The sequence below is a fragment of the Aspergillus ochraceoroseus genome, assembly GCF_002846915.1.
Source record: "Aspergillus ochraceoroseus IBT 24754 chromosome Unknown P175scaffold_2, whole genome shotgun sequence".
NCBI lineage: Eukaryota > Fungi > Ascomycota > Eurotiomycetes > Eurotiales > Aspergillaceae > Aspergillus > Aspergillus ochraceoroseus.
Window position 1 is genome coordinate 4,013,248 of NW_024468477.1, and position 26,746 is coordinate 4,039,993.

At 51.3% G+C, this 26,746-nt stretch overlaps 10 protein-coding genes across 10 annotated transcripts; 4 read left to right on the forward strand and 6 right to left on the reverse strand.

Annotated features, from left to right (window-relative positions):
* Positions 1-79: 79 nt before the first annotated feature.
* Positions 80-2,666, reverse strand: P175DRAFT_0455481 (Zn(II)2Cys6 transcription factor domain-containing protein). The gene is made up of 4 exons (XM_040894602.1): positions 2,222-2,666; positions 1,350-2,162; positions 1,129-1,263; positions 80-1,062 (listed from the first exon to the last, which is right to left on the reverse strand). Exons 1-4 carry the CDS (start codon positions 2,327-2,329, stop codon positions 295-297), a joined length of 1,824 nt encoding a protein of 607 aa, XP_040754933.1. The 5' UTR covers positions 2,330-2,666; the 3' UTR covers positions 80-294.
* A 218-nt stretch (positions 2,667-2,884) lies between these two features.
* On the reverse strand, positions 2,885-9,003 carry P175DRAFT_0530669 (tetratricopeptide repeat protein; the record flags this gene model as incomplete). Its single annotated transcript, XM_040899804.1, has 3 exons — positions 2,885-3,520; positions 3,573-8,591; positions 8,653-9,003. The coding sequence occupies 3 exons, from the start codon at positions 9,001-9,003 to the stop codon at positions 2,885-2,887; spliced, it is 6,006 nt and encodes a 2,001-aa protein (XP_040754934.1).
* A 1,759-nt stretch (positions 9,004-10,762) lies between these two features.
* P175DRAFT_0500114 (uncharacterized protein) lies at positions 10,763-11,805 on the forward strand. Its single transcript, XM_040896883.1, has 2 exons — positions 10,763-11,222; positions 11,289-11,805. The coding sequence occupies exons 1-2, from the start codon at positions 10,781-10,783 to the stop codon at positions 11,639-11,641; spliced, it is 795 nt and encodes a 264-aa protein (XP_040754935.1). The 5' UTR covers positions 10,763-10,780; the 3' UTR covers positions 11,642-11,805.
* Positions 11,806-12,099: 294 nt separating this feature from the next.
* Positions 12,100-13,167, reverse strand: P175DRAFT_0433191 (alpha/beta hydrolase; the record flags this gene model as incomplete). The annotated part of the gene is made up of 3 exons (XM_040893586.1): positions 12,100-12,584; positions 12,646-12,851; positions 12,902-13,167. 3 exons carry the CDS (start codon positions 13,165-13,167, stop codon positions 12,100-12,102), a joined length of 957 nt encoding a protein of 318 aa, XP_040754936.1.
* A 648-nt stretch (positions 13,168-13,815) lies between these two features.
* P175DRAFT_0543946 (glycosyltransferase) lies at positions 13,816-16,913 on the forward strand (the record flags this gene model as incomplete). Its single annotated transcript, XM_040900377.1, has 8 exons — positions 13,816-13,948; positions 14,003-14,588; positions 14,652-14,888; positions 14,964-15,728; positions 15,801-16,076; positions 16,131-16,407; positions 16,483-16,621; positions 16,693-16,913. The coding sequence occupies 8 exons, from the start codon at positions 13,816-13,818 to the stop codon at positions 16,911-16,913; spliced, it is 2,634 nt and encodes an 877-aa protein (XP_040754937.1).
* A 191-nt stretch (positions 16,914-17,104) lies between these two features.
* On the reverse strand, positions 17,105-18,548 carry P175DRAFT_0515404 (uncharacterized protein; the record flags this gene model as incomplete). Its single annotated transcript, XM_040898856.1, has 5 exons — positions 18,446-18,548; positions 18,342-18,389; positions 17,383-18,273; positions 17,245-17,318; positions 17,105-17,186 (listed from the first exon to the last, which is right to left on the reverse strand). The coding sequence occupies exons 1-5, from the start codon at positions 18,539-18,541 to the stop codon at positions 17,105-17,107; spliced, it is 1,191 nt and encodes a 396-aa protein (XP_040754938.1). The 5' UTR covers positions 18,542-18,548.
* Positions 18,549-19,547: 999 nt separating this feature from the next.
* Positions 19,548-20,803, forward strand: P175DRAFT_0431682 (uncharacterized protein; the record flags this gene model as incomplete). Its single annotated transcript, XM_040893498.1, has 2 exons — positions 19,548-19,926; positions 19,983-20,803. The coding sequence occupies 2 exons, from the start codon at positions 19,548-19,550 to the stop codon at positions 20,801-20,803; spliced, it is 1,200 nt and encodes a 399-aa protein (XP_040754939.1).
* A 737-nt stretch (positions 20,804-21,540) lies between these two features.
* P175DRAFT_0476034 (glycoside hydrolase family 76 protein) lies at positions 21,541-23,558 on the forward strand (the record flags this gene model as incomplete). The annotated part of the gene is made up of 4 exons (XM_040895261.1): positions 21,541-21,640; positions 21,819-22,066; positions 22,134-22,583; positions 22,642-23,558. 4 exons carry the CDS (start codon positions 21,541-21,543, stop codon positions 23,209-23,211), a joined length of 1,368 nt encoding a protein of 455 aa, XP_040754940.1. The 3' UTR covers positions 23,212-23,558.
* A 186-nt stretch (positions 23,559-23,744) lies between these two features.
* Positions 23,745-24,672, reverse strand: P175DRAFT_0491899 (uncharacterized protein; the record flags this gene model as incomplete). The annotated part of the gene is made up of 2 exons (XM_040895860.1): positions 23,745-24,335; positions 24,397-24,672. The coding sequence occupies 2 exons, from the start codon at positions 24,670-24,672 to the stop codon at positions 23,745-23,747; spliced, it is 867 nt and encodes a 288-aa protein (XP_040754941.1).
* A 73-nt stretch (positions 24,673-24,745) lies between these two features.
* Positions 24,746-25,391, reverse strand: P175DRAFT_0530677 (uncharacterized protein; the record flags this gene model as incomplete). The annotated part of the gene is made up of 3 exons (XM_040899805.1): positions 24,746-24,864; positions 24,961-25,192; positions 25,260-25,391. 3 exons carry the CDS (start codon positions 25,389-25,391, stop codon positions 24,746-24,748), a joined length of 483 nt encoding a protein of 160 aa, XP_040754942.1.
* Positions 25,392-26,746: the final 1,355 nt, after the last annotated feature.

A 26,746-nucleotide genomic window follows, 5' to 3' on the forward strand; every position in this document is an offset into this window, starting at 1 on the left:
GAAAATACACTACATTTGTTGAATTTCTCTGGTTACATTTATTATACGTGGGGAATTCCAGTTGAACCGTCTCAATTAAGTCGTGGTAGTTCACTCTGCTCGATCGGAATTATAATTAAAAAAAAAAAAAAGAGGTATCAGTCCCACAGATCAACAGCGAAAGAATACAGAGCAAGTCGTAAGCCATCATTATCATAGGGTATAAGATCGCCAGCCAGCTGACGGTGAATCGATCCACTAGAAAGAGTCGTCGGTATCATCAAGGTGTGCGAGGAATGATTCAGAGACGATATATTATGAGCTTCGCACCGAGGAAGAAGTGCATTTGTTGGTGAAGACCGGAAACTGGAACTTGCGCCCGATAAAGGAAAACAATTGCGAAATAAACTCCTTCTCCAGGGTATCATCGGCAAAGGCGTCAAAAGCCGCCCGGAGAACAAACATGATCCGCGACACGAGCGAGCCGGGGATATGTTCCACGTAGTATTTCATACTACGGCAGATATTGCACGCATATTGGTATCGTTCCGGGAGACCCAGAACAGTGACGAGGCCGGTGTCGCGGGGGGAGATCACGAGGAAGAGCGCCCAGTAGAACGTGAGAGAGGTCGCGTGGAGGAGGTCCGGGAACACCAAGGATTTGGGGACGAAGACTTGCATCGTGCTTGCGTTGCGACATCGGAAGACGGGGAAATCCTGCGCGAGAGCCGGTGCTGCCGCCGTGGCTTCTGCCATGTCTTCCCATGGTGCGCCGGGGCAGTACCGGTCGGCGTAGACGCTCTTCCATATGTGGAGCTGGGATTGCAGTTCTGTTGCGCGCCCCCAGACGGCCGATTGTAGCAGGTCGAGCTCGCCCGGGGACATGGCGCCTTGATTGCCGTCGTAGCTTCGGAGCCGGGCGGATAATTCGTCGACCTGCGCGAGGTAACCGGGGATATGCACGGCGACGTCGAGTAGACGGTGGAGGATGTCTTTGGCCGGGGCTTCGGTGGGCCAGGGAACGGTGAGCCACTCTTTACTCGCCATGAACGTCGGCTGCCGGTGCGCTAGCGCTGCCGTGACCTTGGGGGTCTGTTAGGAAAAAGCCCAACGAGCACAGGGGATGCACAGGGGATGCACAGGACGTACCCAGTATAGGCGGAGATCCACAAAGAGCGACCGCTCAATCCCATGACGATGACGGTAAGGGGACCTTGCCTTGAGAAGTTCTAGTCCCCCCAACTGGTGTTTGAGAATCGAGTCTTGAGACGTTTGTTTGAACGCCTATACATGTTTCGGATCAGCCAATAAATACAATAAAAAAAATTTTTTTTTTTTCTTCTTCTTTCTTTCTTTCTTGGAGAGCGCACCTCGATAATGGTGGAAAGGAGAACGACGACGAGAACTTCGGTAGAGTTGCGGCCCTCCCCATCCTGCAAGGAGTTTTGCAACATTCGAAGCATGCGGACGTAACGGGTATGACCGGCCAACTCGACGTAGCGATTGCCATCGTGCCGGCCAGCAAAGGTCAACGAGGCGGCTTCGAATGCCTTACACAGCAAGGGCGAGAAAACTCGCATCGAGGAGGCTTCCCGAAGCGCAATGGTGCCGGGAATATTACGCGGGCTAAAGTTGTCGATGAGCCGGTCCACAAAGAGCTCGATCACGGCATTGGACAGCGCTGGGTCTGTCAGTCGAGCCTTATCATGCAATGGAGATCTCGGAAAAGCAGGGTGTGAAACAAGAGCGGTGGATTTCTGGCTTGACAGGTCGTACGTACTCGATTTGCGCGGTTGTCTGTCCCGTATGGCGTTCACCGAGCGAGTCTGCGAACCGGCTGACATTGAGGACGAAGGGGACGAGGAGGAGACGGAGGGTTGGTCGAACACCTCGTCCTCGTTCTCGATCTCGTCATCGCTGCTCTCTGCGATCGGGTATGGGCGATGGGGTAGTTCTCCTTCCTCCTCCTCCTCCTCCTCGTCGTCGTCGTCCTTGGTCGCGGGTAAACTGGCCAGGCGACGGGCCTCTGCGAGTTGCTGTTTCAAGGATTCGCATGTGCGCACGAGATTTTCAATCCGAGTCGACTGGTGGATAAAGTGACGGTCCCGTTTGCTAGTGCCGTATTCGCATTCGGATGGAGTGCCTCGAAGACAACAGGCACCACATGGTTTGACGCGGTCGCACTAGAGATCATTGCATTAGCGAGAAAGATTCGTAGCCACCGCGGATGAACGAAATCTACCTTGACTTTGCGTTTATGGCAACTCAGGCAAGAATAGGTTGGACGGATCTTTTTGCGAGCGGTAGGTTTGGGGGTATTATTGGGAGGGTCGGAGACTGTGTTGCTCATGGTTTTGGACGACAACAAGGCTGAGAATAGGATGAGGAGGGAGAGAGAGGAAGTCAGAAAGATAGAAGAAAAGAGGAAGAAGGAGAAGGAGAAGGAGAAGGAGAAGGAGAAGGAGAAGAGGGTCAGAAGTTGGGGCAATCCGCTGGTTCGGACAATCAGATGAACTCCTGCACGTAGCCTTCCATGGATAAGCAGTGATGTGAATCCATGGATCTGGGTAGGAGAGAGGAGAAAGAAGACAAGAAAGGAGACAAAGAAAAGAAAGGAGAACAGGTCAGATTCATGAAGAAGAGAATAAATGAGTGGGATGGATGGTTGAGGAGGTGCAGCGATCAGCAGTGTTGGTGTCACCACGATAATATATATAATATATAATATATAGTAGAACATACTATAACTTCATCCACCATATCTTACTAGACTCACAAATCGATAATGTAAAATCAATTATTTCCTATCACTACAGTAATTACTCGATTAAATATTGAGATAATTGGATATACAAGCGACAACGACAACAACAACAACAACAACAACACACACAATTTGGGTCAATTACAACGCCGTAATTGAGATCCGCTTAGCCCCAGCATTCCCAGTGAGCAAGGCAGATCCGCTAGACTGACGGAGATGGTTGCGATGGGCCTCGGGCTCTTCGACATCGAGACTGAATCGTCGGGGCCGCTGCCACATTCCAACCGTCTCATCAGCACCCGTGGTAGCTTCCAGTCGCGATGCAGGAAGACCGAACTTGATGGCGATTTGCTGGACACGCTCCTGCACAGCGGCGGCGTCGATAGCAGCGCTCTGGCCTTCCTTTGCGAGACGCATCTGCGCATGCTGGAGTAATTCCAGGTGCTGCGTGACCGCCTCCACGGCGCCCGTCTTTTCGGCCTCGTCACTGTTGAGGAGCTCGGCGAGAGCCGTTTCGTGGAGCGCAGCAGCGGCAAGATGGTTGCCGGATGCCGTGTAGAGACCGGAGAGAAGCTTGTTCATCTCCAGCGTGACGGGATCGCAGTTGCCCCAGACCTGGCGCAGGTTGTAGCAGATATCTTTGCCCAGCTGGGTGGCCGCGCTGACTTGGTCGCGACAGAAACGGGTTTCGACGAGCCGGCGACCAATCCACACCACGGCGGGGAGGGACCAAGTCTTCTGGACAATCCGGGAGGTCCAGAGGTCGGTGAGAATTGCCTAGGATGGGATTTAGTTGCAACAAACTAGGAAGAAGGGGGAAAACGCATACCTCAAGGTCGGCAAACAGTTCATGCTCGCCAAGGACGGTGACGAGATCATTGAGCTCTGCAAATGGGAGTTCGGAGAACTCCAAGGGCATCTCCTTAGCATTGGTCATGATTTCTTGAAGAAGCATTTGCGATTCCAAAGACATGTTCTTGGTAGTTGCCTCGTCCATGCACTTGGTAGCCTGGTACCCATTCAGGTACAGACAGATCTTGATCGACGTGAAGATACTCTCCGAGGTGCGAAGCCCGTCAGTCAAGTGTACAAATGAGTGGAACACACCAGTGACGATGGCCGCATCTTCAAAACGGGCCGAATTGCATAAATCCCGCACAAGCGTGGAAGTGGAGGTGACGATGTTGATGTTGGAGTCCTCATTCAAACTCTCACGCCGACACACCCCATAGAACTGATGCACGATATCCTTCTGACGCATAGGCTTAGCCACCGATAAGGTATTGCAGAAGTAGTTGTAGAGCTGATCCTCGGTGCTCTTGGCGCCGGCTGTATGCTTTTGCTGAGTCTGCAGACGGTGTAGTTTCTCACCAGCGGCCAGAGTCGGCATCAGATCGTGGCTTGTTAGACTCTGCTGGAAGCTATTGTAAATCTGGCCCTCCCGAGACATTCCGTCTAGAATCTGGCGTGCAGACTGGCGTTTGCCGAAGACTTCCTCGAAGGAGGCCACAAACATAGCAGGGCGGTGCTCCTCCAGTGCCTGACGGTGGGCAGCCGGTGTCTCGTGGATCACTTGGTGATGAAGCTCACTGATCAGCTCATTACCCTCGTCAATGTAGCCGCACTCCAAGTAAATCTCTGCAAGACGATGCGCACGATCGATCAAGAGCTGCTGGTTAGCCGTCACATGAACGACCTCCTCGACGTGATCGTGGAGCAGTTGAGCACCATTTTGGCGAGAGCCCACGGTGCCCTCGGTTGCATACATGCGAGCAATCTCTCTCAACCACAGCATCGTCGAGGGAGCAGAGAGACCTTGTTGTTGCTTAGCCAACGCAAGCTCCTCCCTGTACAGTCTGCGTGCCTCTGGAGAGGTTTGGTTCTGACGCAAGTATAGCTGTGACATGCGGTGCTTTATGTCAATTGGCAGAGTTTCGCTCATGTCAGGCAGTTCACGGGAGGCTTCCGAGGCAGGAACCCAGTCGTGGGTGTGAAGTACCTGTTGATACAAAGTGATCGCTTCACCGATATGGCTGTCACTTTCTGCAGAAAGACCCGCGAGCAGCAAAGTGGCATCGCGAGTTCGAGGATGCGTAGGACCGTAAAGCTTGCGACAGAGTTGCTGGTGTTCTGAGGCAACCTGCTGGCGCTCCGCATATCCTGCCTTCACGGCCGAGTGGTTCAAAAGGGTCATATAGCCGGAGTAAGTTCTGGGCAAGAGCCCTTCAAGAAGGGCACGGTCATAGCCATCCTTTTCATCAAATCGTACGAGGGTGGGCCACAGATGGCGGTAAACTTCCAAGGCAGCGTCCCACTGCTTGTCTTGCTCGTAGAGAGCCACCAAGGCCACAGCTGCGCGCACCCCAACCGACGAGATCTTGCCATTGCGAATACAGGCCCGATAGATGTGACGGTAGCTATCTTCTGCTTCCTCACGGCGGTCCAGGCGGAGTGCAAGGTCACCTTCATGGTAGCGGCTATCAAGAGTGTGTTTATCATTCTCTCCCAAGCGTGAGGCGAAGAACTCGCTGACCTGGTGCAGCAACACTAGAGCGTTATCGAACTGGAATGTGGTCTCATAGAACTCAACCACCGTCTTGACGACGGCAGTCACAGAAGGCACGGCGACTTGATCGGCAGTAATACCTGCCTTGAATGCATTACCATAAACCACCGTGGCGGTTGGAACATCAAGACGACGGAACAAGCAATAGGCATGATCCAATGCCAATTTCGACATAATAGGAGCTTCATCGGATGGGAACTTGGACTTGGATTGTGCATCCTCCACAGTAGGCCAAGTGTGCTTCAGGACTGCCCAGGCACAGTCACTGCCTTGGCGCCACTCCTCATCCCGGATATGCTGACGGGAAAGCCGGTGACAGAGAAGTAAAAGGGGTAATCGAGGATACTTCTGCTTGTCTGATGTCGAAGCCAGTGAGTCGATCCATTCTGGTAGCATCTTGCTCTCCTCAACTGGAAGAGTGCCCATAGTCTCAACGGTGCTTCCTGCTGCCGGTATCATACCCTCTGTGAGCGACTGAGCAAGCCCAACAGCCTCAGGTGTGTATTCCTGATTGGTGGACTTGTAATACTTCCACACCTGTAAGGCTAACGCGCGGTCCATGTCATGAAGTTGCATTTCACGGGCCTCACCGCGAAGCTCCTGCGCACGAGTAACCATCGCGGGAGACTTCACACCCCCATCTGCTTCCAGGTCGGATGACAGCTCGCGCAGGACGGTGGATGCTTCGTCAGGACGGCGCTGGCGGCGCAAGAATTGCGAGTAGTAAAAGGCAACCTTTGTCCTCTGGTCCCAGGAAGTGCTGCTACTTTCCAAATCACGAGTCGAAAGACTCTGCCACAATCTTGACAGCACTGATTCGGCCTCGGCCGGTTGGCGATTCTCTTCGTACATCTGTGCCAGAGACAGTGAAAATGCAACGCGACGTGGGTCCGCAGCATCCATTGAGCGCACCATAGTCTCATATTTGGTACGGGCAAGCTCCAGAGCAAGCTCGTCAGGAGGAGCGATTTGGAAGTGATTAGTGAGGAAATCGGCTGCTTGCATGGTCTCAGCAGAATGTGGTCCATAGGACTGAACAGTCTGTCTATAGAACTGTTTTGATACATCATACGCAGTATCGGGTTTCTTCTCATCCTGGTATGCGGTCACAAGCTTCTCGAGATACTGGAGTCGCTGTGCAAAGGTAACATCAGACGAGTCCCAGCCCGCTAAGGTCATGTCCCGCAGAGCATCGGTCTTTAAGCCCGTAGTCCGATCGGCCCGGGTAGCACCTTCAGGTGTAGCAACCAGAAGTTGCTCTAGATCGCCAGTGATGGGATCAGTTGGACCCAGATGGATACGGCTACGAGTCCACGCCTCGTACAAATGATCGTTAGCCCACACACCCCGAGCTTTATCAGCAGCACGGGCGCTGAGTATGAGACTCTGCAGCAGAGCCGGGGATTCACTGCCCAGGACAGCTCGGCGGACTGCAACAGAGAGGCGATACAGTTCAATAATGCTTGAGCGACTGAACTGTGATTCTCGATTGGTCAGCTCTAACTGCGCAAACAGCACTGAGTCAGGCATGGCACGACGGAACGCAGTTGGGAAGGAGAGCTGGCGATCCACTGAGGCCATTGGGGACGCGAGCATGTGCGACAGCCAATACCGAGCTGTATACTCAAGCATGATGTATGCATCAAGGTAGTGGTCTCGGGCACTAACAGCCATTTTCTCCCATGAGACTGTGGCTTCGTCCGGCACGCTCCTGCGAACCCAAGCAAGAGAGCGAATGAGCAGGTCGTAGTGGGCATCTGCGAGAGAGAATGGGACTTCTTGTTGCATCTGGGCTCGCGCCTGGATATGTTCACGAATCATAGAGTGGCGGAAGGTCACAAAACCGTCGTGTACCCAGATCAATCGGCGAAGGGGCTGGAATACGTCACGATCGACATTGGCGGGCTTGGATAGGACCTTGAGTGTCTTCAAGTCTATAGCTAGGAGCTGTTCAACTTCTTGTGGGCGCAAAGGGCGCTCCGCCGCCGTGAGCCAAGCCAGGAGACTCTGGGTTCCCCGTCGCTGAAGGTTAGTGTGGCGGATATGCATGTCAATAAGATCCCCCAATGTGTTGGGGACCTTAGAAACAGATGTAGTCATGTCGTTGTAAGTGGGCTGGCTACGTAGTGCTTCCACAGCCAACTGTGCCCAAACAAAACAACCCTGAGAACGAGAGACAATGGCGGATCCAAGAGCCTCGCGTTGAGGCAAATCCAGTCCAGAAAACGCGGAATCATACATCATCATGTCGTTGATCGTAGCTTCCATATCATTCTGCGTGACGGAGGCATTCATCGCGATCTGATGTGTGTTGGTCGTTTCGCGAATCGGGATTTGATCCGTAGACATTGGACGGGCGAAAACAATTAGTTTAGATGGCGTGTTGATCACGGTATCTTGGAGAAGACCCAGGAAGGCTCCGACGGTGCTTTCAGCATGTTTCATTTGGTCCATGCCATCGACAACGAGCATAAAATGTAAGTTCGACTGCACAGCCGTGCGAATAGCAGTCCATAGGAGGCCTTCTACCTGTGGATCAGGAGAGCCCATGACAGCCTGATTCATAGCATCGGTAATAGCGGCAATAATGTCATCCTGTGTCTTACGGCTGGTAACACATCGGTCCAGCATCTGAATTAAAATGCCTTTGAGGATACTGAGAGTGAGGGTGGTGATGGGAACATCGGACCGTATAGCAATCGGAATAACATTCCAGACATCGTATTCGGAAGACATTTGCAACCGCTCCATCGTCCACTGAGCCAATGCACTTTTCCCAGCACCTGGATTTCCACGGACGAGCATCATACTGCGCGGGCCAACAGTGAAAGTGGTCAAATGAGGATCAAACCAAGCAAACGACCCGTCCGCCAGCGAGTGAGTATGACTGTCTAACATCATCTGAAGAGGACGATCCTGCAACTCAAGGAACTGGTAGATCGCGGCCAAATCTGCGGCTTGGTCTTTAGGCACCCCAGTTTGAAGAATAAGTCCAGAAATACGACGCCAATGAGTAGTAAAGCGATTAAAGTAGCAAAAGAAGGCATTATCGACCGCTTCGTTCATGACCTGCCAGTTTTGGGTTCGTGCCACCTGTCTGTATTCCGAAGCAACATGGACAATGAGTTGCAACAAATGAGCATAGATTTCTGCTACCTCCTGCTGGAGCGCTCTAGAACTTTGGAAAGAACTCTCTTGCTGAAGAAGTAACGAAATGCCCAGAGTTACACGACCGTAACGACTGAAAAGGTTGTCGACGATATCAATATTTTCTATCCCCATCTACCGCTCAATCAGCCTCCCTCTTCCTCTCTCAAGTTCACACGATTGAGATATAGCTTACCTCGAGCAATAGTAGGGTAGTGCCCCAGATCATTTTTGTGGCTTCCTCGGCGCCATCCATGAAGCTGGCGACGGAGTCGCGCAAGGTTGCCACAGCAAATGCTAGACGAGAGGCTCGTCTAAGAGCGCTATCTAGTCGACTGCCATCGGGTGGCATCCTTCGCAGCCTCTCAGCTGCAATCTCATCGAAGAAGACATCCACGGTGGGTGATTTCGCCTGGAGTTCAGTGGATGTGATCCCCAGGCGTGTGGGACACTCCTGAGAGACAGTGTCTACTGTCCCCCGGAGAATTGGGAGCGATGTTGCACCCCCGTCGACAGCACTGAATTCCGCTTTTCGAGTGGAAGCCATGCTGGGTGATATTGGTTGGTGGATAGCTTTGCGTGATCAATCGGAACAAACGGTCTTTCTGCGAGTATAGCTAGTAGTTATACCAACTCCTTGGTGCGGGGACCTGCTGTCATGGGATGTGCTGCATTCGATTTCCGAGAAATTCTGACATCATGAGTATTCTTTCCACCTCGTCCGTCATAGGGTGAGTAGGCATAGGTAAGTTGCTTGCGAATCTCGACACACGTGTCGTAGTCATGTTGTCATGGCGATACTTGGTTTTGGTGGTGGGAAGTCAATGACATCAACCGGTGAATGGCATTTTAAGTGCTGTCGAGTTTGGTTGCGCATCTAAAGGACAAGGTGTTTGAGGATGCATTATTGGGTCGGGGGTAGACGGGAGCCAGTCCCATGGATGTATGTGGACCCAAGCTATAATGTCAAGCCATGAGCAGCAAAACACCGACTTGGGACTCGATGAAATCCTGGTTGGATGATCATCTGGGATTCAGTATTGAGGATGTAGAGAGAAAACCGGTTGGAGAGCATCAGATCCTGTGGGGAGCTCACATCACGTGGGCGCATAAGAATACCTCGCCCAACCCTCGAAAGCTCGAAAGCTCGAAAGCTGAGGACTATCAGGATAGTTTTGAATAAATCTTGAGTGGGTTGACCATGGCTTAACCGCGCAATTAAGGGCTGGATGTCAAAATCAGTCAGCGTTTATTTTGATACTCTCTTTCTGGACTGCATCTCCCCTCCCGTGTGGTGCCCTAGAATTGAACGAAAGCTTGAGGGGGGTAAAAGAGATCTACCAAGATATAAATGCAAGTAAATATCTCCAGTGAGCCTGAAAAGGAACTGAATCAATCACACGCCTGTTTTGGATATCAGGGCGTTGGATCTGTAGACACGGGTGCCTCAGAAAGAATGGACTATGACCCGAAGGTTAGGTGTGCGTTGAACCACCTAATAACCCTAAAAAAAAACATACTTCCATCCCTAAAACATCAAACGTCAGTCTCTTCTGTTCCGTGCACATGTTCTCATATGGTCCCTTGGTATTTGGCTGTACTGATTTCAGACAAGCCAGGGTTTCTCACTCTTTCCTACTGACCCTGAATGGACCCTAATTTGGGTGTCAAGGTGAAATGATGGAAGTAGTAGGATTCACCCAGCCGAAGCCTTTATTATGGCAGGTTATCTTGGAAGAAAGACAAATTTGAACTCGGGAAATAGGTAGACACTTGGATTGATATCCTCCCATGTATACGGAGGCTTAATAGCATCGCTCGGGGCCCTAAGACTAGGGAGAGATATAGATCGAACAAAAAGAAGCACACGAAGAAAGCCACATGTTTTGATTTTTTTTTTTTTTTTCTTTGGTCAATCTGATTCAAGCAGAGCTTCGATAGGGCATATTACCTGAATAATGATTCGCAAGAGGCTCGGGGGGGATATCTGGATGGGATATCGGCCCATTCTGCAGGAGTCCAACCCTATTTAATACCCTCTCCCACTGGGGTCCGTCCTTCCACTAACTGGACATTAGGTTAGATTCCACTGTTAGTGCTTATGAATGTTTCACATTGACGCCAATAATGCCTGGAATCTCAAATTCTTAGCGTTGAGCCGTTCATCAATTAGCAAGATATCCCCCGCCACCAGCCTGTCATTCGAACAGCAGAGCAGTGGACTCGGAGCCAAAGCATTAGCTCACCGTAGATATAAAATCGAGGCTCTGCATGCCGTGAGAGACGAGCTCGTAGTTAGCCTTACTCACATATTTGCACCTAAAATGCGCCTTCTAGTGCCGCTGTCCGGCCTCCTCCTGACCGTGGCCGTCGCTTCTCTACCCGATCCCCTGATTTGCGAGGAGTCGATTGACGGTCAAACGCCTTATTCATCCGATACCATCCCCTGTATTTTGGGGTGTCATAATGGTGTTGCTGCCGCGACTGGAACCCTCCTCCCAGGTTCTCTCAACACCACCGCGATCCCGTACTGTTACCTCGATTGTGTGAGAAAGGATGCGACGCCGTCGCAATCGGCTCTGGCGCCCGAATGCAGCTCAGCCTGCGAGAACGGACACAGCGCAAGTCCCGAGGAGCTAGGATGGTGTGTCTATTGGTGCGTGGACGGGTACCGGGATATCGTGGAGTCCACCACTTGCGTCCCACATATAGAATATATTACGGTTTCGTCAACCGTGATCGACGGGTACACCGAGCCTTTACTTGGTAGGTCTCCCCCCGCCTTGAGTTGTCTAGTTCTGGCTACTTACGAACATGTGCCCACGGGGATAGTGTTGACTGAGCCGGCGGCGTGGTCGAGTTGGTATGCGACGCAAACAGTTCTTCCCAAAACTACAACAGATGGAGAATCGGTTACGCAGACAAGCGTTTCAACGCAAAGTACAACCTCATCGGTCTCCTCGACTGGCGCTACGGCGAAATCAACGCAAGAAAACACGTCGCAGGCTACTTCTGCCGGCACGACAACCACTTCAGGGACAAGGGCTGAGCTGTTTCCCATCACTTCCACCGGTTTGGCAGAAGAAGAAACCGCGAAACCAACAAGTAAGGGTAGTGAAGCAACCTCCCTTTATCCTGGAGGCCTGGCAATGGTGGCGTTCTTATGTATGCTGGTGGTGATGTAAATCCCATCGATCTTTCTGTACACCGTAAGAATATGAAATTGATGTCTTATGATAAGTCTAAAATGTGGAACTTGTCCTTTCCTTTGATAGATTCGGTCAATATTTGCCGATAAAATAGGGCAGCCTAGGATGTTACTTTCTTGATATCCGTGCCCTAGTGTTGAGATAAATATACATACATACATACGTACCATACCTCTGCACAGCGGTAACGCCACACACGATTCAGTGCTTCTGTCCAGTATTTCCAGCTCAAGAGGTATAACCTGTCTTAAATAGACGAATATCGCATGCAAATCTACGGGTATGGTGCAGTTTATTCGGGTACTGTCCTCCCAGGAGGATTCTGGTGGTTGCAGTTACAATACGGGGCAGACTGACAGCTGTAGCCTGTAATTCTCACGGAGTTGATTGAAATCAAGGCATAGTTTGACTTTTTTCTTTTGATAATAAAACCATCAATGCCGTAAGCCGCGCATTGCGTCCCTCAGCCTCGCGGAGGCTAGTTCGACTACTGCCTTGGCCGTGGCAGACTTGCGAACGGGCTCAAGCATCACATAGTCGTGAATCTGGCCATCAGCTTTCAGCAAGGTCGTTTCGACCCTGGCCTTCTGGAGACGGTGTCCGAACGCCTCTCCTTCTCCGATCAATGGATCCGCCCCAGAAACAAACAAGGTCGTGGGTGGGAAACGAGACAATTCCTTGTCAGATGCAAAGGTCAGTGGAGAGGTCAACGCATTACATCGGTCTTCAGGGTTGGGCAAGAACGCATCAATCATCCAGTCCATGGTGCGTTCCGTCAGGTAAGGCCCGTTCGCAAACTCCCTGTACGTGTTGCTCTTCTGGTGAGTATCAGTCACCGGGTAGAACAGCACCATGTGAGATATCTTGAGTGGGAGCTGGCGCTGATGAACCATCTGCACCATTGCAATTGCCATGTGCCCTGATTTCCAAAGATGAGTAAACGATATCTTCATGCTGCAAGGGAACAGAGAGAGCCGTACCTCCAACGCTGTCTCCTGCCAACGTAACCGTGTCAGACTTAATGTTCAACTTCGCGCCATTTCCCATGATGTGCTTTAGCACAGCGAAGGACTCTTCAAACTGCGTGGGATACTGCGCTTCGGGAGCAGGAGTATAGGAAGGGAAGACAACCGCCGCATTTGTCTGACGGGCCAGATCTTCCATGAGAGAACCATGAGCATTAGGGCTATAACCGTCAGTATGGTCAACTAGCAATGCATCCACTCTCAAGCGTACCTTCCGAGAATCCATCCACCACCGTGTGTATAAAAAATCACAGGGAGGGAGCCCGAAGCCGCCTTCGGGCGGAATATAATGGTCTCGACATTTCCTGCTCCATACGGAACCTGGATCTTCTGCTGGCTGATGTTGGCCGCCGGATTGTGCCTCTGAATATCCTCCAGCGTCCTCCGGGCCTCTGGGTAGCTCTTTTGATATAATGGAGTACCGTTAGAGATGAAGTTGACAAAATGTAGATTGATAGGATCGAGGGTCGATGTCATTTTGAAGGGTTGTTCGCTATCGAGGTGTCGCCGGTTACAAGTAGTGCGTCGGGAATCGGATTGCTTCAGGGTTCAGGATGAATTCCCGGGGACTATATATGCTCACGCATTCAAGAATATCCAACCAGAATCACTTAGAATCAGCCCATCTTCGAGTGCTTCAGGAACGAACAGGTGGCGAGGCAGCTCGCCCACGTCATGCAGCCATAACAACCACATACAGCTGCATTCCTAACGTAAAGATGACCTCCTGTGTCATGAATGTATAGAACTAGGCGTCTCGCCTGTCTAGCTGTCCCGATTAATAAAAGTAATACCCTAACACTCCGCTATAGGGGTCTGGGGCTCTACGGCTGCAATTTCCGTTTCGAATCGGTCCCCGCTGAACCATATAGCTTGGATTTATCGAAATGTCCCCATAAGGCGGAGACTCTGAAAAAGATAATCGAGATTAATAATTCCCTTCTCGTTGGCCGCATGAACTTTCACGGTCCGGAACTCGTCGCCTCAAGTCTTGTACGTCATAAAACACCGGGACTGCCTTTCTTAGAAATCAGATCCACTATCTGGATGAAGGGCAATGTAAGTGATGTTACAATGAATGGCATGGCATTGTTTGTTTGGAGATAATCCCACCCTATCATCAAGATGGCTTTGGAGGAGACCGCTTCAGGCGTCGGGCTCGAGATCCCCCTGGCCTACAGCCCGTTATCCGGGCATGAACGACCAGAACATGCCACGTTCAGCGCAGATGGCCTGGATACAGACGCAAGAGTGACCGGTATTCTATTCCGATACTATATGTAAGGCAGGATCGTGTCTCACGAATTGCTAGACAATGGACGCTTCGATATCAATCTCCACGAAAGCGAGGCAGATATTGCTGGGTTGCTGGATACCCTAAGCAAGCCACCAACGGTCCAGGAACATCGAATACATCCAATTTCAGAGGATCTCCAGTTTCCCGTCAAACTCAACATCGTGATCCATGTGGTGGGATCTCGCGGGGACGTACAGCCCTTTATAGTGCTCGGGCAAGCGCTGAAGACGCACGGCCATCGTGTGCGACTGGCTACGCATTTGGTATTTCGTGACTTTGTCAAGGAGAATGGCCTGGAGTTCTTCAATATCGGAGGCAATCCCGCTGAGCTCATGTCCTTTATGGTCAAAAATCCCAAGTTGATCCCCAAAATGGAGTCCCTGATTCACGGGGATATAGGAAGACGGCGCAGGGAGATCCGGCTTATTATCGCGGGATGCTGGCGATCTTGCTTCGAGGCCGGGGAGGGCATTGACTGCTTATGCAACGCTCCTGGAGAAGAGCGTTCATTTGTGGCTGATGCTATCATTGCGAACCCGCCGAGTTTCGCTCATATTCACTGTGCAGAGAGGATGGCTATTCCCCTGCATCTCATGTTCACGTTCGTCTCAATCCATTCATCGCAGTCCGAGATACACAAGGACGGGGATCTAATGTCTCGCAGAATGCCTTGGTCTCCTACCCAGGCCTTTCCGCACCCTCTGGCCAATGTCCGGACCTGTAACGCCAAACCGTCGGTGGCCAAAATCACTTCCTACGCCGTGGTGGAAATGCTGATCTGGCAAGGGTTGGGTGATCTCCAAAACCAATTCCGTCGGTTCGAGTTAGGGCTTGAGCCTTTGGATTCACTCCGGGCGCCTAGTTTGATCCATCGACTGCGTATTCCCTTCACATACATGTGGTTCGTCGGTCCTTTCCTTCTTCTACTCTACTCGTTTAGTTAAGTGTCGCGCCAACCTCCTCAACGTCAACAAAGGTCCCCGTCCCTTCTTCCCAAGCCGGATGACTGGCTCTCCCACATCGACGTAACCGGGTTCAACTTCCTGAAATCGGCCGAGAATTACGAGCCCCCCGCGGATCTCCAGACGTTTTTGGAGTCGGGCCCGCCTCCGATCTACATCGGATTCGGATCCATCGTCGTCGACGACCCAGACGCACTCACCCAAACGGTCCTCGAGGCCGTCCGCCTCACCGACCAGCGGGCCCTCATCTCCCAGGGCTGGGGCGGTCTTCACGCCGAGAACTTCGACAGCCCAGAGGTCTTCTTCCTAGGTAACTGTCCCCACGACTGGCTTTTCCAGCGGGTGTCCTGTGTCGTGCACCACGGCGGTGCAGGGACAACCGCCATGGGACTCGCGCTCGGCCGGCCAACAGCCATCGTCCCGTTCTTCGGGGACCAGCCATTCTGGGGCGCGTTGGTCGCGCTCAACGAAGCAGGGCCGTGGCCGATTCCCTTTTCCAAACTAACGGCGGACCGACTAGCGGATGCGATCCATCACTGCCTCGAGCCGAAGACGGTGACCAACGCACAGCGCTTGAGCGAGCGGATTCGCGGCGAAGATGGTGCGGAGGGCGGCGTGGCGAGTTTCCATCGCCAGCTGGATTTGAAGAGCTTGCAGTGCTCTATCTGTCCCGATCGCCCTGCGGTGTGGCGGGTTCGTCGAACCAAGACTCTTCTGAGTCCGTTAGCCGCCTCGGTGTTGGTGAGAGAGAAGTACCTCGACCCGCACGATCTGAAGCTGTATGTCCTCTGCCTCCCCTCCTTCCTCTTCACAAACCAGGAGTTCCTCCAAACGATTCTGATGAATCCCAGCCATCGTGGAAAACGCTACGACACACACACCGACCCCCGCGGACCTTTCTATGCTGGTGCCAAGGGCGTCGCCGGTGGAATTGGTAACTTCATCTCAGGACTCGTGGATGTCCCCATGAACATAGTCCAGAGCTTCTCGCGGCCGGCTCATTCGCGGTTCGCACGAGACTACGATCTTCCTGCCTGTAGCGAGCGCTCGCCAGTGGTTACGACCTCACGGAATACCTCCTTTGACATGGTCACGCCAGAACCGGAGAGAGACAAGACCTTGGAATCGTCAGCAAGTACCAACAACAACAACAACAACAACAACACAGACACTTTGACCAGAACATCATCGAAAGAAACCGCGGATACCTCGTATACAACCGACAGCGGAGATGGTGCCTGCATGGCAGTCCAGAAAACTAGCACCATATCGTACATGGTCGCCAATACCAGCTACACTTGTCGGAGAATTTTGAATTTGATTATCGAGATCCCAATGGGCATCACCCTTCTTCTCTCGCAGGGGTTCCACGATGCGCCGCGATGGTACCATGACCGAACTGTCCGCGATACCCCCGTCGTCAGCGATGTGCGGTCTGGCTTTGCGGCCGCTGGCAAGGTGCGTTTTAAACTATTCTCGCGTTCTCGTCGTCATGGGGCCGTATACCTAACTTACCCCCCCCCGGGTGGACAGGAATTCCGGCATAGCTGGTCCGATGGCATCACTGGAGTAGTAGCGCAACCGCGTACTGGCTGGAAGGACCAAGGGATGAGCGGCATGGCCAAGGGGATTGGAAAGGGGATCGGTGGCGTGTTTCTGAAACCACAAGCGGGTGACGTTCTCTACTTCACATATATATGTATATATAGGTGTTATTCCGTCTCCGCTAACACACTCATGCAGGGCTCTGGGGTCTCCTGGGATACCCGCTCAACGGCATGTTCCGAGGAATCGAGAAATCGTACGGCGCGAACCGCGAGGACTATGTAGTTGCGTCGCGGATTCGTCAAGGTAATGAGGATCTTGCAGCCGCCTCCGAATCCGAATGTGCTTCGATCGTCGATCAATGGAAGGTAATCGAGAAACCATTGCGACCAAAGCGACAAAGGAAGCTGGCTAAGTGATACATATTACTATACTATTAACAAATGAAAACATGGCGTTGATAGGACATAACCCTAACAACCGGCAAACGACTAGAAATGAACGTGTTCTGTTTTTTGGACACTCTGTAGGTGACAGTATTTCATTTCCACGTAGGATATATTATGGTTATATATATATATATGTATACAGCTATATACTTCGGGAACCTCTACAAGTGGTACTCTGATAGGTTTTTGACGGCAACACCCAGTCGCTCCCACCATCCGGCAACTCCCATATCCTCACGGCCACTTAAGACTATGATTAGCATTTGGCAAGACTTCACTACTCACCAGATCAGACACTTACTCGTCCCGCCTATCGACCGTCGGCTCGGTCTGTCCCTCGGCCGGGTTGGGATCTCTGAACACGACATTGTATTTCTTGCGAGATAGAGTTAGCGCTCTTGATGCGTGATATTAATCCCCCCCCCGAAGCTAAACTTACCAATCCCAGGGAAAGATGAATCGCTGCCGGCCAGTGAGGGAACTGCTCCTCTGGCGTCTTGCCCTCAACCATCGCCAGGATGTTCCGCGCGACAACCCCAGCCTGTGCCGAGCCAGGCCTGGCGGCCTTGCGCAGTCCGGTATCGGCGATATCACCCACCGCAAAGAGATTGGGGTACTGCTCGTCCGCAAACTGCATGGTGGGCCGGATGCGGATGAATCCGCTGTCGGGGTTTATAAGGGAACCGGGCGCAGACAGTGGGAGATGATCGAGAAGAGAAGTGTTGGGCTTTTGGCCCGTAGCTAAGATGACAAAGTCGGCCGAGGGGATGATGGATCCATCCGCGAGTTCGACGTCAAAGGGGGTGCCGTTGTTCGGGAACCCCGCGCGGGGGATCTTGACGCGGGAGCTGGTGACCAGCTTGACTCCCAGCTCGTCAAAGCGGTCTTTGATGAGGTAGTGCAGGTCCGGGTGGAACTGCGGCATCAGATGAGTGCGCGAGTGCACCACTGTGACGTCCTTTTCGGGGTAGTATTCTTTCAAATCGGCGGCCATTTGCACACCAACGGCACCGCCGCCGACGACGACAATGGACTTGGCTTGCTTCACGGCGGCTTGATGTTTCTGGAGATACGCCACGGAGGACAGTTTATCGTCATCCCGCATGCCTGCGGGCTCAGCCAATCGTGTTCCGGTTGCTACAACCAGGTACTCGAACGGGACTTGGCCGGATCCCTCCCATTCTCGATCCAGCTGGACGTATTGGGGCTGTACGGAGAGCACTCGTGCTTGGACAACTGCGTGGTGGGCGGCGGGGGAAACGGACGAAAAGAGTCCAGTGTACGGGATGAATGCTTTGTGTTCATGGCCGGATCCAATGGCAAATCGAGGCTGTATTTATACATTAGTGGTGTGCTGGTTCAACCCTGGGGAATTGGGTAGGGGGGGGGGGGACCGACGAATGCGAAGAGATGGTGAAAATGGCTGTGAGGTTCAACGAGGAGAACCTGAGCACTGAGTTAGTATACGACATGCGGATCCAGACGAGATATCGATCACTCACTCTATGTGTATGTGGCACAATCCGCGCCAGTTCCTGAGCAGTCGACTTGCCCACGTAGGAGCCACCTACGACGATAATGTTCTTCAACGTGGTCATGGTTGACTCTGTACGGTGAATACAGAAGACCACAGGCCATCTGGGCTCATCATATATAATGCCAGTGGAAGAGACATTATCCTTGAAATGCTGGTGATTCCGGATGGACTCGGCTTATCAGATCTTGTCTATATCCGAACCCGAGCCCGGAGCTGCCGTTCGCGGGCATATGGCCGACTTGAATTCTTCCTCTATAGGCTATCTATTCAATTAGGGAAGGAATTTGTATGTGAGTGATATATGAGTAATATAATACAAGGGGGTAAAAGAATAGAGTGAATAGATAATATATAGTTAAATGAAGCTAGGAAGATATATAGAATAGTTCTAGACTAAAGGATAGTGAATGGAGCCCTATCACTATCCAAACCTAATTGACTCATACTAAATAATAACCTCAGATATATATAGTGATTGAGAAATTGAATTGAAACCCTGCTCTCTATCAGAGAATAGTGAATACTAGGCTAGATGCCTAGACTATATTCACTTGTGATAAAGTGAATACTCTAGTTAGCAAGTAAACAACACATGACCATCAAGGCAGACCTGCTGCCAGTATAAATACCAACAATCATGCCCTCTTCAAGACTCTGTATCCTACCAAAACCTTCAAAGTTATCTCAGTTATCTCAGTTATATCAGTTATTCGATTTTCCATAATACCCATACTCCATACCGCCACCATGCCCCCCCTGTCGAGCCGTGAACTGGCGGCAAAGTTCCAGGAACTCGAAAGTAACGATCACAAGAGAAATCGGCTCATCGCGGTAAGCCCTTGGACCTTTGATATCGTGATTGGAGGGTGGTTGTCAGCGAAGGACGCATTCTACTGAAGAAGACAAGAGCTGATTCAGGGTGGAACAGACGCTGCTTAGCCAACTGAGCTTCTATGAACACGAACATGAGAAGGAGACTGAAGGGATGTATGCAGAACACCAAACGGTATTAGATGAAAACGCAGAGTTAAAGAGGAAGATGGATCGTCTAATGGTTAGTTGCTCCGATGTCAATTGAAGGGAACGCGGCTCATCTGGTACAGACCAAGGATAGCTTCGTCGTTGTGTTAGTGGATGGAGATGGAGCTAAATTCCGCGACGAATTCCTACGAGACCCGGAGAAAGGAGGAGAAGAAGCGGCCACGACCCTGAGAAAAAGCATCCAGGAGTACATGAAGAAGACATCCCCCCACGCGGACGAAACTCTTGTGATTGCCAGAATCTTCGCCAGCTTTACCGATCTCGGAAGGAGCTTGAGGACGGAAGGCGTTGTCAACGCCGAGAACGATATATCAATCTTTGCTGAGCACTTTACCAACGCATGCGCCGAATTTGATTTTGTGAATGTCGGGAAGGGAAAGGAGAATGCAGATTATAAGGTCCGCAGTAAGTGATATCCCGGGACAAAACTGGGTAGGATAGTCGTGGCTCATGACAAGCAGAGATGTTGAGCTATTTCCTGCGTAACTTCCAATGTCGCAAGATCTTCTTCGTCGGTTGCCATGATGCGGGGTACATTCATGATTTACGTGAACACACAAGGGACGTTGAGGCAGAGAATCGCATCGTTCTCGTTGAGACCACGCCCGCAGAGCCCGGGTTTGCAACGCTTGATTTACCGATTGAACGGTTTGAACGGGTTTTCAGGTCAACTCCATTCGCTAATGAAACCAAGAGACACAGTGTGTCCACATCCGTACGCTCGGAAATCACGTCGATATTCCCAACCACACCGAAAAGTCATCACGCTCCCCAGATGACCCGAACCTATGCAAACGTGGGGGGATCCCACCATGTCGACATCGATCTGAACAAGCCGGACGAGCAGAAGCCCAAGTCCATTCGATGCAACAGAGAGTTCCAGCGAATCGACCCTACCATTCGAGAACACCGGGGTGTTGGCGACGGCCTCACATACAAGAAGAAAAAGGACTCGATCCACCCTCGCCCGTTCTGTAACGGGTTCTACCTGGCGGGGAAATGCAACAAAACCGACTGTGCGATGGAGCATAATATCGAGCTCACACCGGGTGAGATTGCCGTCCACCGGTTCAAGGCACGGACGGGTCTCTGCTCGTCTGGCCCAGCGTGTCGCAGCTACGACTGCATGCTAAGCCACCACTGTCCATTCGGCCAGACCTGTGGCAAGGGCGCTTGCAAATTCAAGGCCTCTCGCTGGGGAGATCTCCATTACTCGGCGGCACAGCTACAGATTGTGCAAGTACTAACCAATTCAGAAGTGGAAACTGGACTAACAATGTGACAGAAAGATATACACGGAGGGAAAAGCTTTTCCCATTAACGCTTGATCGCCACCAGAGCAAGGAGAGAATTAAAATGGGTATTTGTGAGCAAGGACATACTAGCGAATGGTGACATTGGGAACATGTTGGGAGTCTGAATTCGGGATGAAACCATAGAAACTGCCAAGAGGATAGATAGGAGTAGTTAATGATCATAAATCACTAATACAAATCCAGAAGATGAATTGAATAGTGAGAGAATATGGAGCATCATAAGCTGGTTTCAGGATGTTTTAACCAGGAATGAATCCGTCTTCGTCGCCGATCCTCAGGCACCAGCAAAGGGCCAACGTTGTTCCGCGCCGCGAGCGACCCTGCTGAGTCAGCTCCCCTTTTTTGCGCCCAATCCGAAACAGGCTAGTCCAAAAGCGGGAATTCGCGGCGGGGATATAGGCTTGGCGCGTCAATATGGCGCTCCGAATCAGCGGAACCACGGCCTCCCATTGGCGGAACGAGCGCGTGGTGGCTGAGCCGGGCTTGGCGCGCTGGACAAGGGACTCGCGGCGGCTGTGAGTGGCCGCTATCTTTAGGGTCTTGCATCTTGGCCTTGTCAGGTGGGAAAAGAAATTGAATCTCACTTGAAAGGGGGCAGGCCAGTTCGGGTGCTCAGCAACCTGCATTTATCCCGTCCAGCGCCGGTCTTTCGCTGGTTATCGTGTTTACCAAGTTGTCCCCGGATTAATACTTGCGCGCAAGAATGCGTTGGGCCCGTCTGCTATCGTGGGGTGGGGCCGCCCTGCTGGTGCTCCAAGGGCAACTGGCCCTGGCCGATCTCACCATCGATGTTAACTCTGCTGGTATGTTTTTTTCTTTCCCCCCCCGGGGGCCAGATTAGTATAGTATAATATACTTTGCCCCCCTCTGCGGATATCTCATTGTACAATGGGGTAGCCCTCGTTGTGGTCCACGCTGGGACTGCCGGTGGTGGTGTGTGGTGGTCTCTTGTATAGAATAGAAGACTTAGACTCGTGCTAGATACCTTGAAGCAGGCCGGTAAGGATATCGCCGCGCCGATGATGGTGTTCTACGCACAAAACCAAACCGAGGGTATCCCCGGCAAGCTCACCGACACATGGTACGTTGCGGGTGCGATGTTCATGACCCTGATCCAGTACTGGCAGGCCTCTGGCGACAGCCAGTACAACTCTATTGTTTCGCACGATCTTATGTTCCAGGCGGGACGAAACTACGACTACTTCGATTCCAATTACAGTCAGTGGCTAGTGAGTATTGGTCTCGCTCCATTTTCACCACCTCTAGCAATACTGACACCTCCCCCCCCCCCAACAGGGTAACGATGACCAAATGTTTTGGGGTCTGGCAGCGATGACTGCCTCGGAGACTGGTTTCCCCGAGGTGCAGGACAAGCCGACATGGACGTCGCTGGCTCGCGCGGTGTTCAACATGCAGGTCGGCCGGTGGAACTCCCAGTCCTGTGGGGGTGGCATCACCTGGCAGATCCATCCCTGGCAAGCGGGTTACACGCTGCGTAACTCCATCTCGGACGGCGGGCTGTTCCAGCTGGCGGCGCGACTGGGCCGCTTTACGGGCAATACCACCTACCTGGACTGGGCCGAGAAGCTTTGGAACTGGTCGACGCAGTCGCCGTTGATCAACACCCATACGTGGTTTGTTGCCGATTCGACGTCGGGAGACAACAACTGCACCGACAGTGGCAACATGCAGTGGACGTACAATTACGGGACCTACCTTGCCGGTGCAGCCTTCATGTACAATGCGGTGAGTGGATCCTTTTTTTCATTTTGCAAATACGTCGAGCTGATATATGATTATCTAGACCAACGACGAGAAATGGCTCACGCGGGTGAATGGCCTGCTGGGCCGGCTGGAATCCGACTTCTTCCCGCAAACGTACGGAAGCGTGGTGTTATCCGAAGTCTCGTGCGAGGGTCTTCAAACCTGCGATCGCAACATGCTGTGCTTCAAGGGCTGGACCGCCATGTGGCTGGCGTTCACCGCGCAATTGGCGCCGACGACGCAGGCCACGATCCTGCCGAAGCTCCAGGGGTCCGCTGAGGCCATTGGACGGCAGTGCGACGGGGAAACAGACAATCTCTGCGGGTCGCGCTGGTGGCAGAACACCTGGGACGGCATCAAGGGTCTGGAAGTGCAGATGAGTGCCCTGGGTGGTATCACGTCCAACCTGATGATTCTGACGGGGACAAGAGCCAAGACGATCCAAAACAACCCCAATGCCAAGGAGCAGTACCTGGACACATACAGTGACGACACGCCCGATGCGCTGCCAACAATCACCACCGGCGACCGCGTGGGCTCGTGGATTCTCACTGTTCTCTGGAGTCTGAGTATCATGGCAGCTGCTTGGTGGCTGATGAAGCAGCAGTGATCCCGTATGTAAGGGATGGCTCGCTAGTTGTAATTTTCCTCTTACATACTTGATTATTGGTTCATTTTGTTTTTTGTTTCTTTTTTTTTTTTTTTTTTTGGGCTTTTGATTAGGAGTTGTCTTTGGTTTTATTGTGTTATACAGTTCCTTTTGGGATGCAATATTCTTGTATGTGAATAGCCAGAGCACAGTACAGTTTCTATGAAAGCAGACGATGAAGCAACTGCAGATATAGAAACACAGCCCATTATAAAACTTGATCGTATTAGGGTGATTGGCCTGGTATTGATCTGCTATTGATCTAGATATCTACTCAAGTACTCACATTGCAGGTCCTCAAACCAAACCCAGAGGAATCCACCACAGTAAGAAGAAACAATAGCCACACAAGTCAGCGTAAGAATGACCATGTAACAATTGTGACGCCGCATCAAGCCATCAAGGTCATGGTCATATCATCATCATTTATGTTATACAAACAAAAAAAAAAAAAAAAAAAAAAAAAAGAGTTGCCGAAAACGAAAAGATTGATTTTACTTTTCTGCACCAGATCGGCAATTTCCACCTCCTTCATTGTGAGCGAAACAAGGGTTCTCGAAGAACTCAACCTTGGACTTCAAGACGTTCACCTCGCTCTGAAGGCTCTCGATGTAGTTCAGGGCACTGTCGATGATCGACGCCTTGGGGGACTGCTGTCGTCGCGTGGAGAGGGTAGAGTTTTTCGTCGTCGAAGAGGAATACGGCTCGGTTCCCTTGAGGACGACTTCCTCCAGTTTCCGGAACTTGGAGTTGAGGTTGATTCGGTATCGTTTCTCGACGATGTTGTGGGATGCCCTTCGACTGGCATGTTTGAGCTGTCGCTGCTGCACCTGGGCTAGATCTTGCGCGTTGAGCTCCGGCGCTGAGTTCCGTCGGCTGCGGAGACTGATATCGGTAGTAGCTTCGGGGGCAGCAGCAGGATCAAGACATTGCGGTTGGAACTGAGGGGTGGTGTCCTCTGTCAACGGTTTCATTTCGATTGGTTCGATCGAAGGCGAAGATTCGATATAAGAAGCGGTTGGCATCCCAAGGTTGAAAGGGATGGGTTCCTCCTTCGGCAACAGTGGCAGACTATTGGGAACAGCCTATGGACGGTTAGATATCTTGCTTCACCTCTCACTAGGAGCTAGCACTCGACAAGCATACATTTGGAAGGAAGCCTTCACAGGTCCAGAGTGGATCGTTGTTCATCCCCATGAGGTCGGATGTCTGTGTCCCGTCGAATGGCGGATTAGGTAGCATGCCATGAGGAGTAGGGGACCAAAAGCTTCCCAATTCAGCAAATGAAGGAGCCAAAGATTCGGGGAAGGAGGTTTGTCCCGGTTGAAACATAGGAAAGGCAACGGGGTAATCTTGCGAAGGCATCATTTTGTCCTGGCTCCGAGGTGGTGGCGAGATGTATGCGACTTGAGCTTGGGACATTTTCAGCTCAGATCGTGGCTATTACAACTAGACAGGCAAAGGGAGATCGAAAAGGAAAAATTTTATTGACTGGCTAGGGATGTGCCAAATGCCAGGGATCTGTTCTATTTGTAAGATTCGCTCCAGTATTGCCGTCCGCACGAGGCGACTCGGGCTTGTCTCGGTTGGAGGAAGAGACAGGATTTTTGAGTTCTACGGGGTCTTCAATGAAGCTCAAATCCAATTAGGCACACGTTTTTTTGCCTGCCAATGACATGGCTACCCATGTTCGTATAGATGTCATCCAACGTTTCCCCAGCTTAGGCGAAGTTGATTTCGGGGTTCGCCTTTGTAGACCTGGAGCATTCGAAGCTGGGGGAGCTCCATGGGTTGGGAAGGCAAACCCTAATCGATGAAATGTCATTCGACGGTGGAATTTAGACGAGAAGCCAATGAGAGGTTTCGTACCGTTCCTTGGTGAACAAGATAAGAGTAACTTTTCGCTTCCAGGGACCGAGCCAGAGAGGAATTGCTTCGTTCCCTGGACTTCATAGCAGGAGTTAGCAATCCCTCATCATCCCCAAGGGTTCAAGCAAGAAGATGTAAACCCCGGGGATGTGGAAAAGGAGGACAGCGTTGAAGCTGTTTATACCCTTCCACACATATTCCATCAGGATAGACAGCTTCGATCCGCAAAGTAAGGGACAGATGGACCAGGTATCAGTGTATTCGGGGTCCATTCTGGATCGGGATCTGAGCAACCAACGTTCAAGAAATACAATAATTATGAACAGCAAAGAAGTATATGAGTCATCCTGATATAATTATGAATTCCTATTTCATTCCAAGGACAAGATGAATGCGTTTGCCACATATGTAGAATAAGCCGTTATGGAGTTTTGTGCAGATGACATACTACCTGGCTCCAGGCGGCGAAATAAATGTCATGAATGAAGGGTAACGAATCAACTTTGTCTGCAAGCTCTCAGAGAGGCGTCTCATACCGAAACTTACTCCTGAAAACTCTCTCTCCGGCCGAGTCAAGAACCAGATAGATAGATATCTACTAAAATTCGTCAGTGGCTGTGTTGTTTCCCAGGAGGTAGCTTCAATGTCTAGATTCCCGCTTACACATACGCTATATCCAAAGGTAGGGAGGATGTTTTCCTTGATGTTGATATCAGAATTTGATATGTGTTGTAGCTCTTCCGGGATCATTCAGATATAAGATTCTTGCCGTAAAGCATCAAAAAAAAAAAAAAAGAAAAAAGAGAGAGAAGAAAAATAAGCCCCCCATGTCCAACTAGATTGAAGAAGAGAATAGATACTGGTTTGACTCCTCCTCCATCCCATTAGGTTTCGAGATGGAGGAGGATAGGGTTCACTCTTCTGGGATCTGAACACAGTAACACCAGCTGACGGTGATGTTAGTACTTCAACTTTCCCAAAAGTATCTATAAAGCTTTGGCAAATACTCCTGTTATCCACACCCCGAGCATCCGTTGAAAAGGTCCAGATTGCGTTCATTTCCAGCGTTCATCCAAAACAAGGCTCCATCTCGGTTCGGGTTCACACGATGCCTGGCCAGAAAGACTGAGTAAGAAATCGACGTCTAGAGAAATTTCTTCCAACTCAGATATACATCATATTGAGTGTCGGAAGTGACGATTATCAATTTTGCTTATACCATGGAGACCCATTTACTGCCTGATCCTCCTTCGATGCCTGAAGATAAACCCCACGGCAAGACCTACACAGTCTCAGCAACTTCAAATGACCCCGAAGCAGACATGTTACCGCATCAAAAGCATGTTGTACCGAAAGTTGTGCGCTTCGACTTTGAGGCCAGGACCGTGCAATATTTCAACCCCAGCGAAAAGCCTTCGTCGATTTGCAAAAGTGTGTCATTACTGAACCCGTCTTCCGAAGCCCAGTTGCTTATCGGGGAGACTTTCGATACCCCTCAACATCTCTGACAGCACCATTGGTCCATGATTACTCCATTCCGGCGGGTTCAATATTGAATCGATGCTGCCCCAAGATGGGGTGTGAAGCAACCACGGCTGGCATTGGTGTCCAGAGAGGGCCCTGCATG

What these genes read in the sequence shown, in the direction of transcription:
- P175DRAFT_0500114 (XM_040896883.1), top strand. Translation starts at nt 10,781, where the DNA reads ATGCGCCTTCTAGTGCCGCTGTCCGGCCTCCTCCTGACCGTGGCCGTC. An exon ending in GTACACCGAGCCTTTACTTG is followed by an intron (nt 11,223 to 11,288) that starts GTAGGTCTCCCC and finishes CCACGGGGATAG; the next exon opens with TGTTGACTGAGCCGGCGGCG.
- P175DRAFT_0455481 (XM_040894602.1), bottom strand. Translation starts at nt 2,329, where the DNA reads ATGAGCAACACAGTCTCCGACCCTCCCAATAATACCCCCAAACCTACC. An exon ending in TCCTTTCCACCATTATCGAG is followed by an intron (nt 1,264 to 1,349) that starts GTGCGCTCTCCA and finishes AAACATGTATAG; the next exon opens with GCGTTCAAACAAACGTCTCA. An exon ending in TGGATCTCCGCCTATACTGG is followed by an intron (nt 1,063 to 1,128) that starts GTACGTCCTGTG and finishes CAGACCCCCAAG; the next exon opens with GTCACGGCAGCGCTAGCGCA.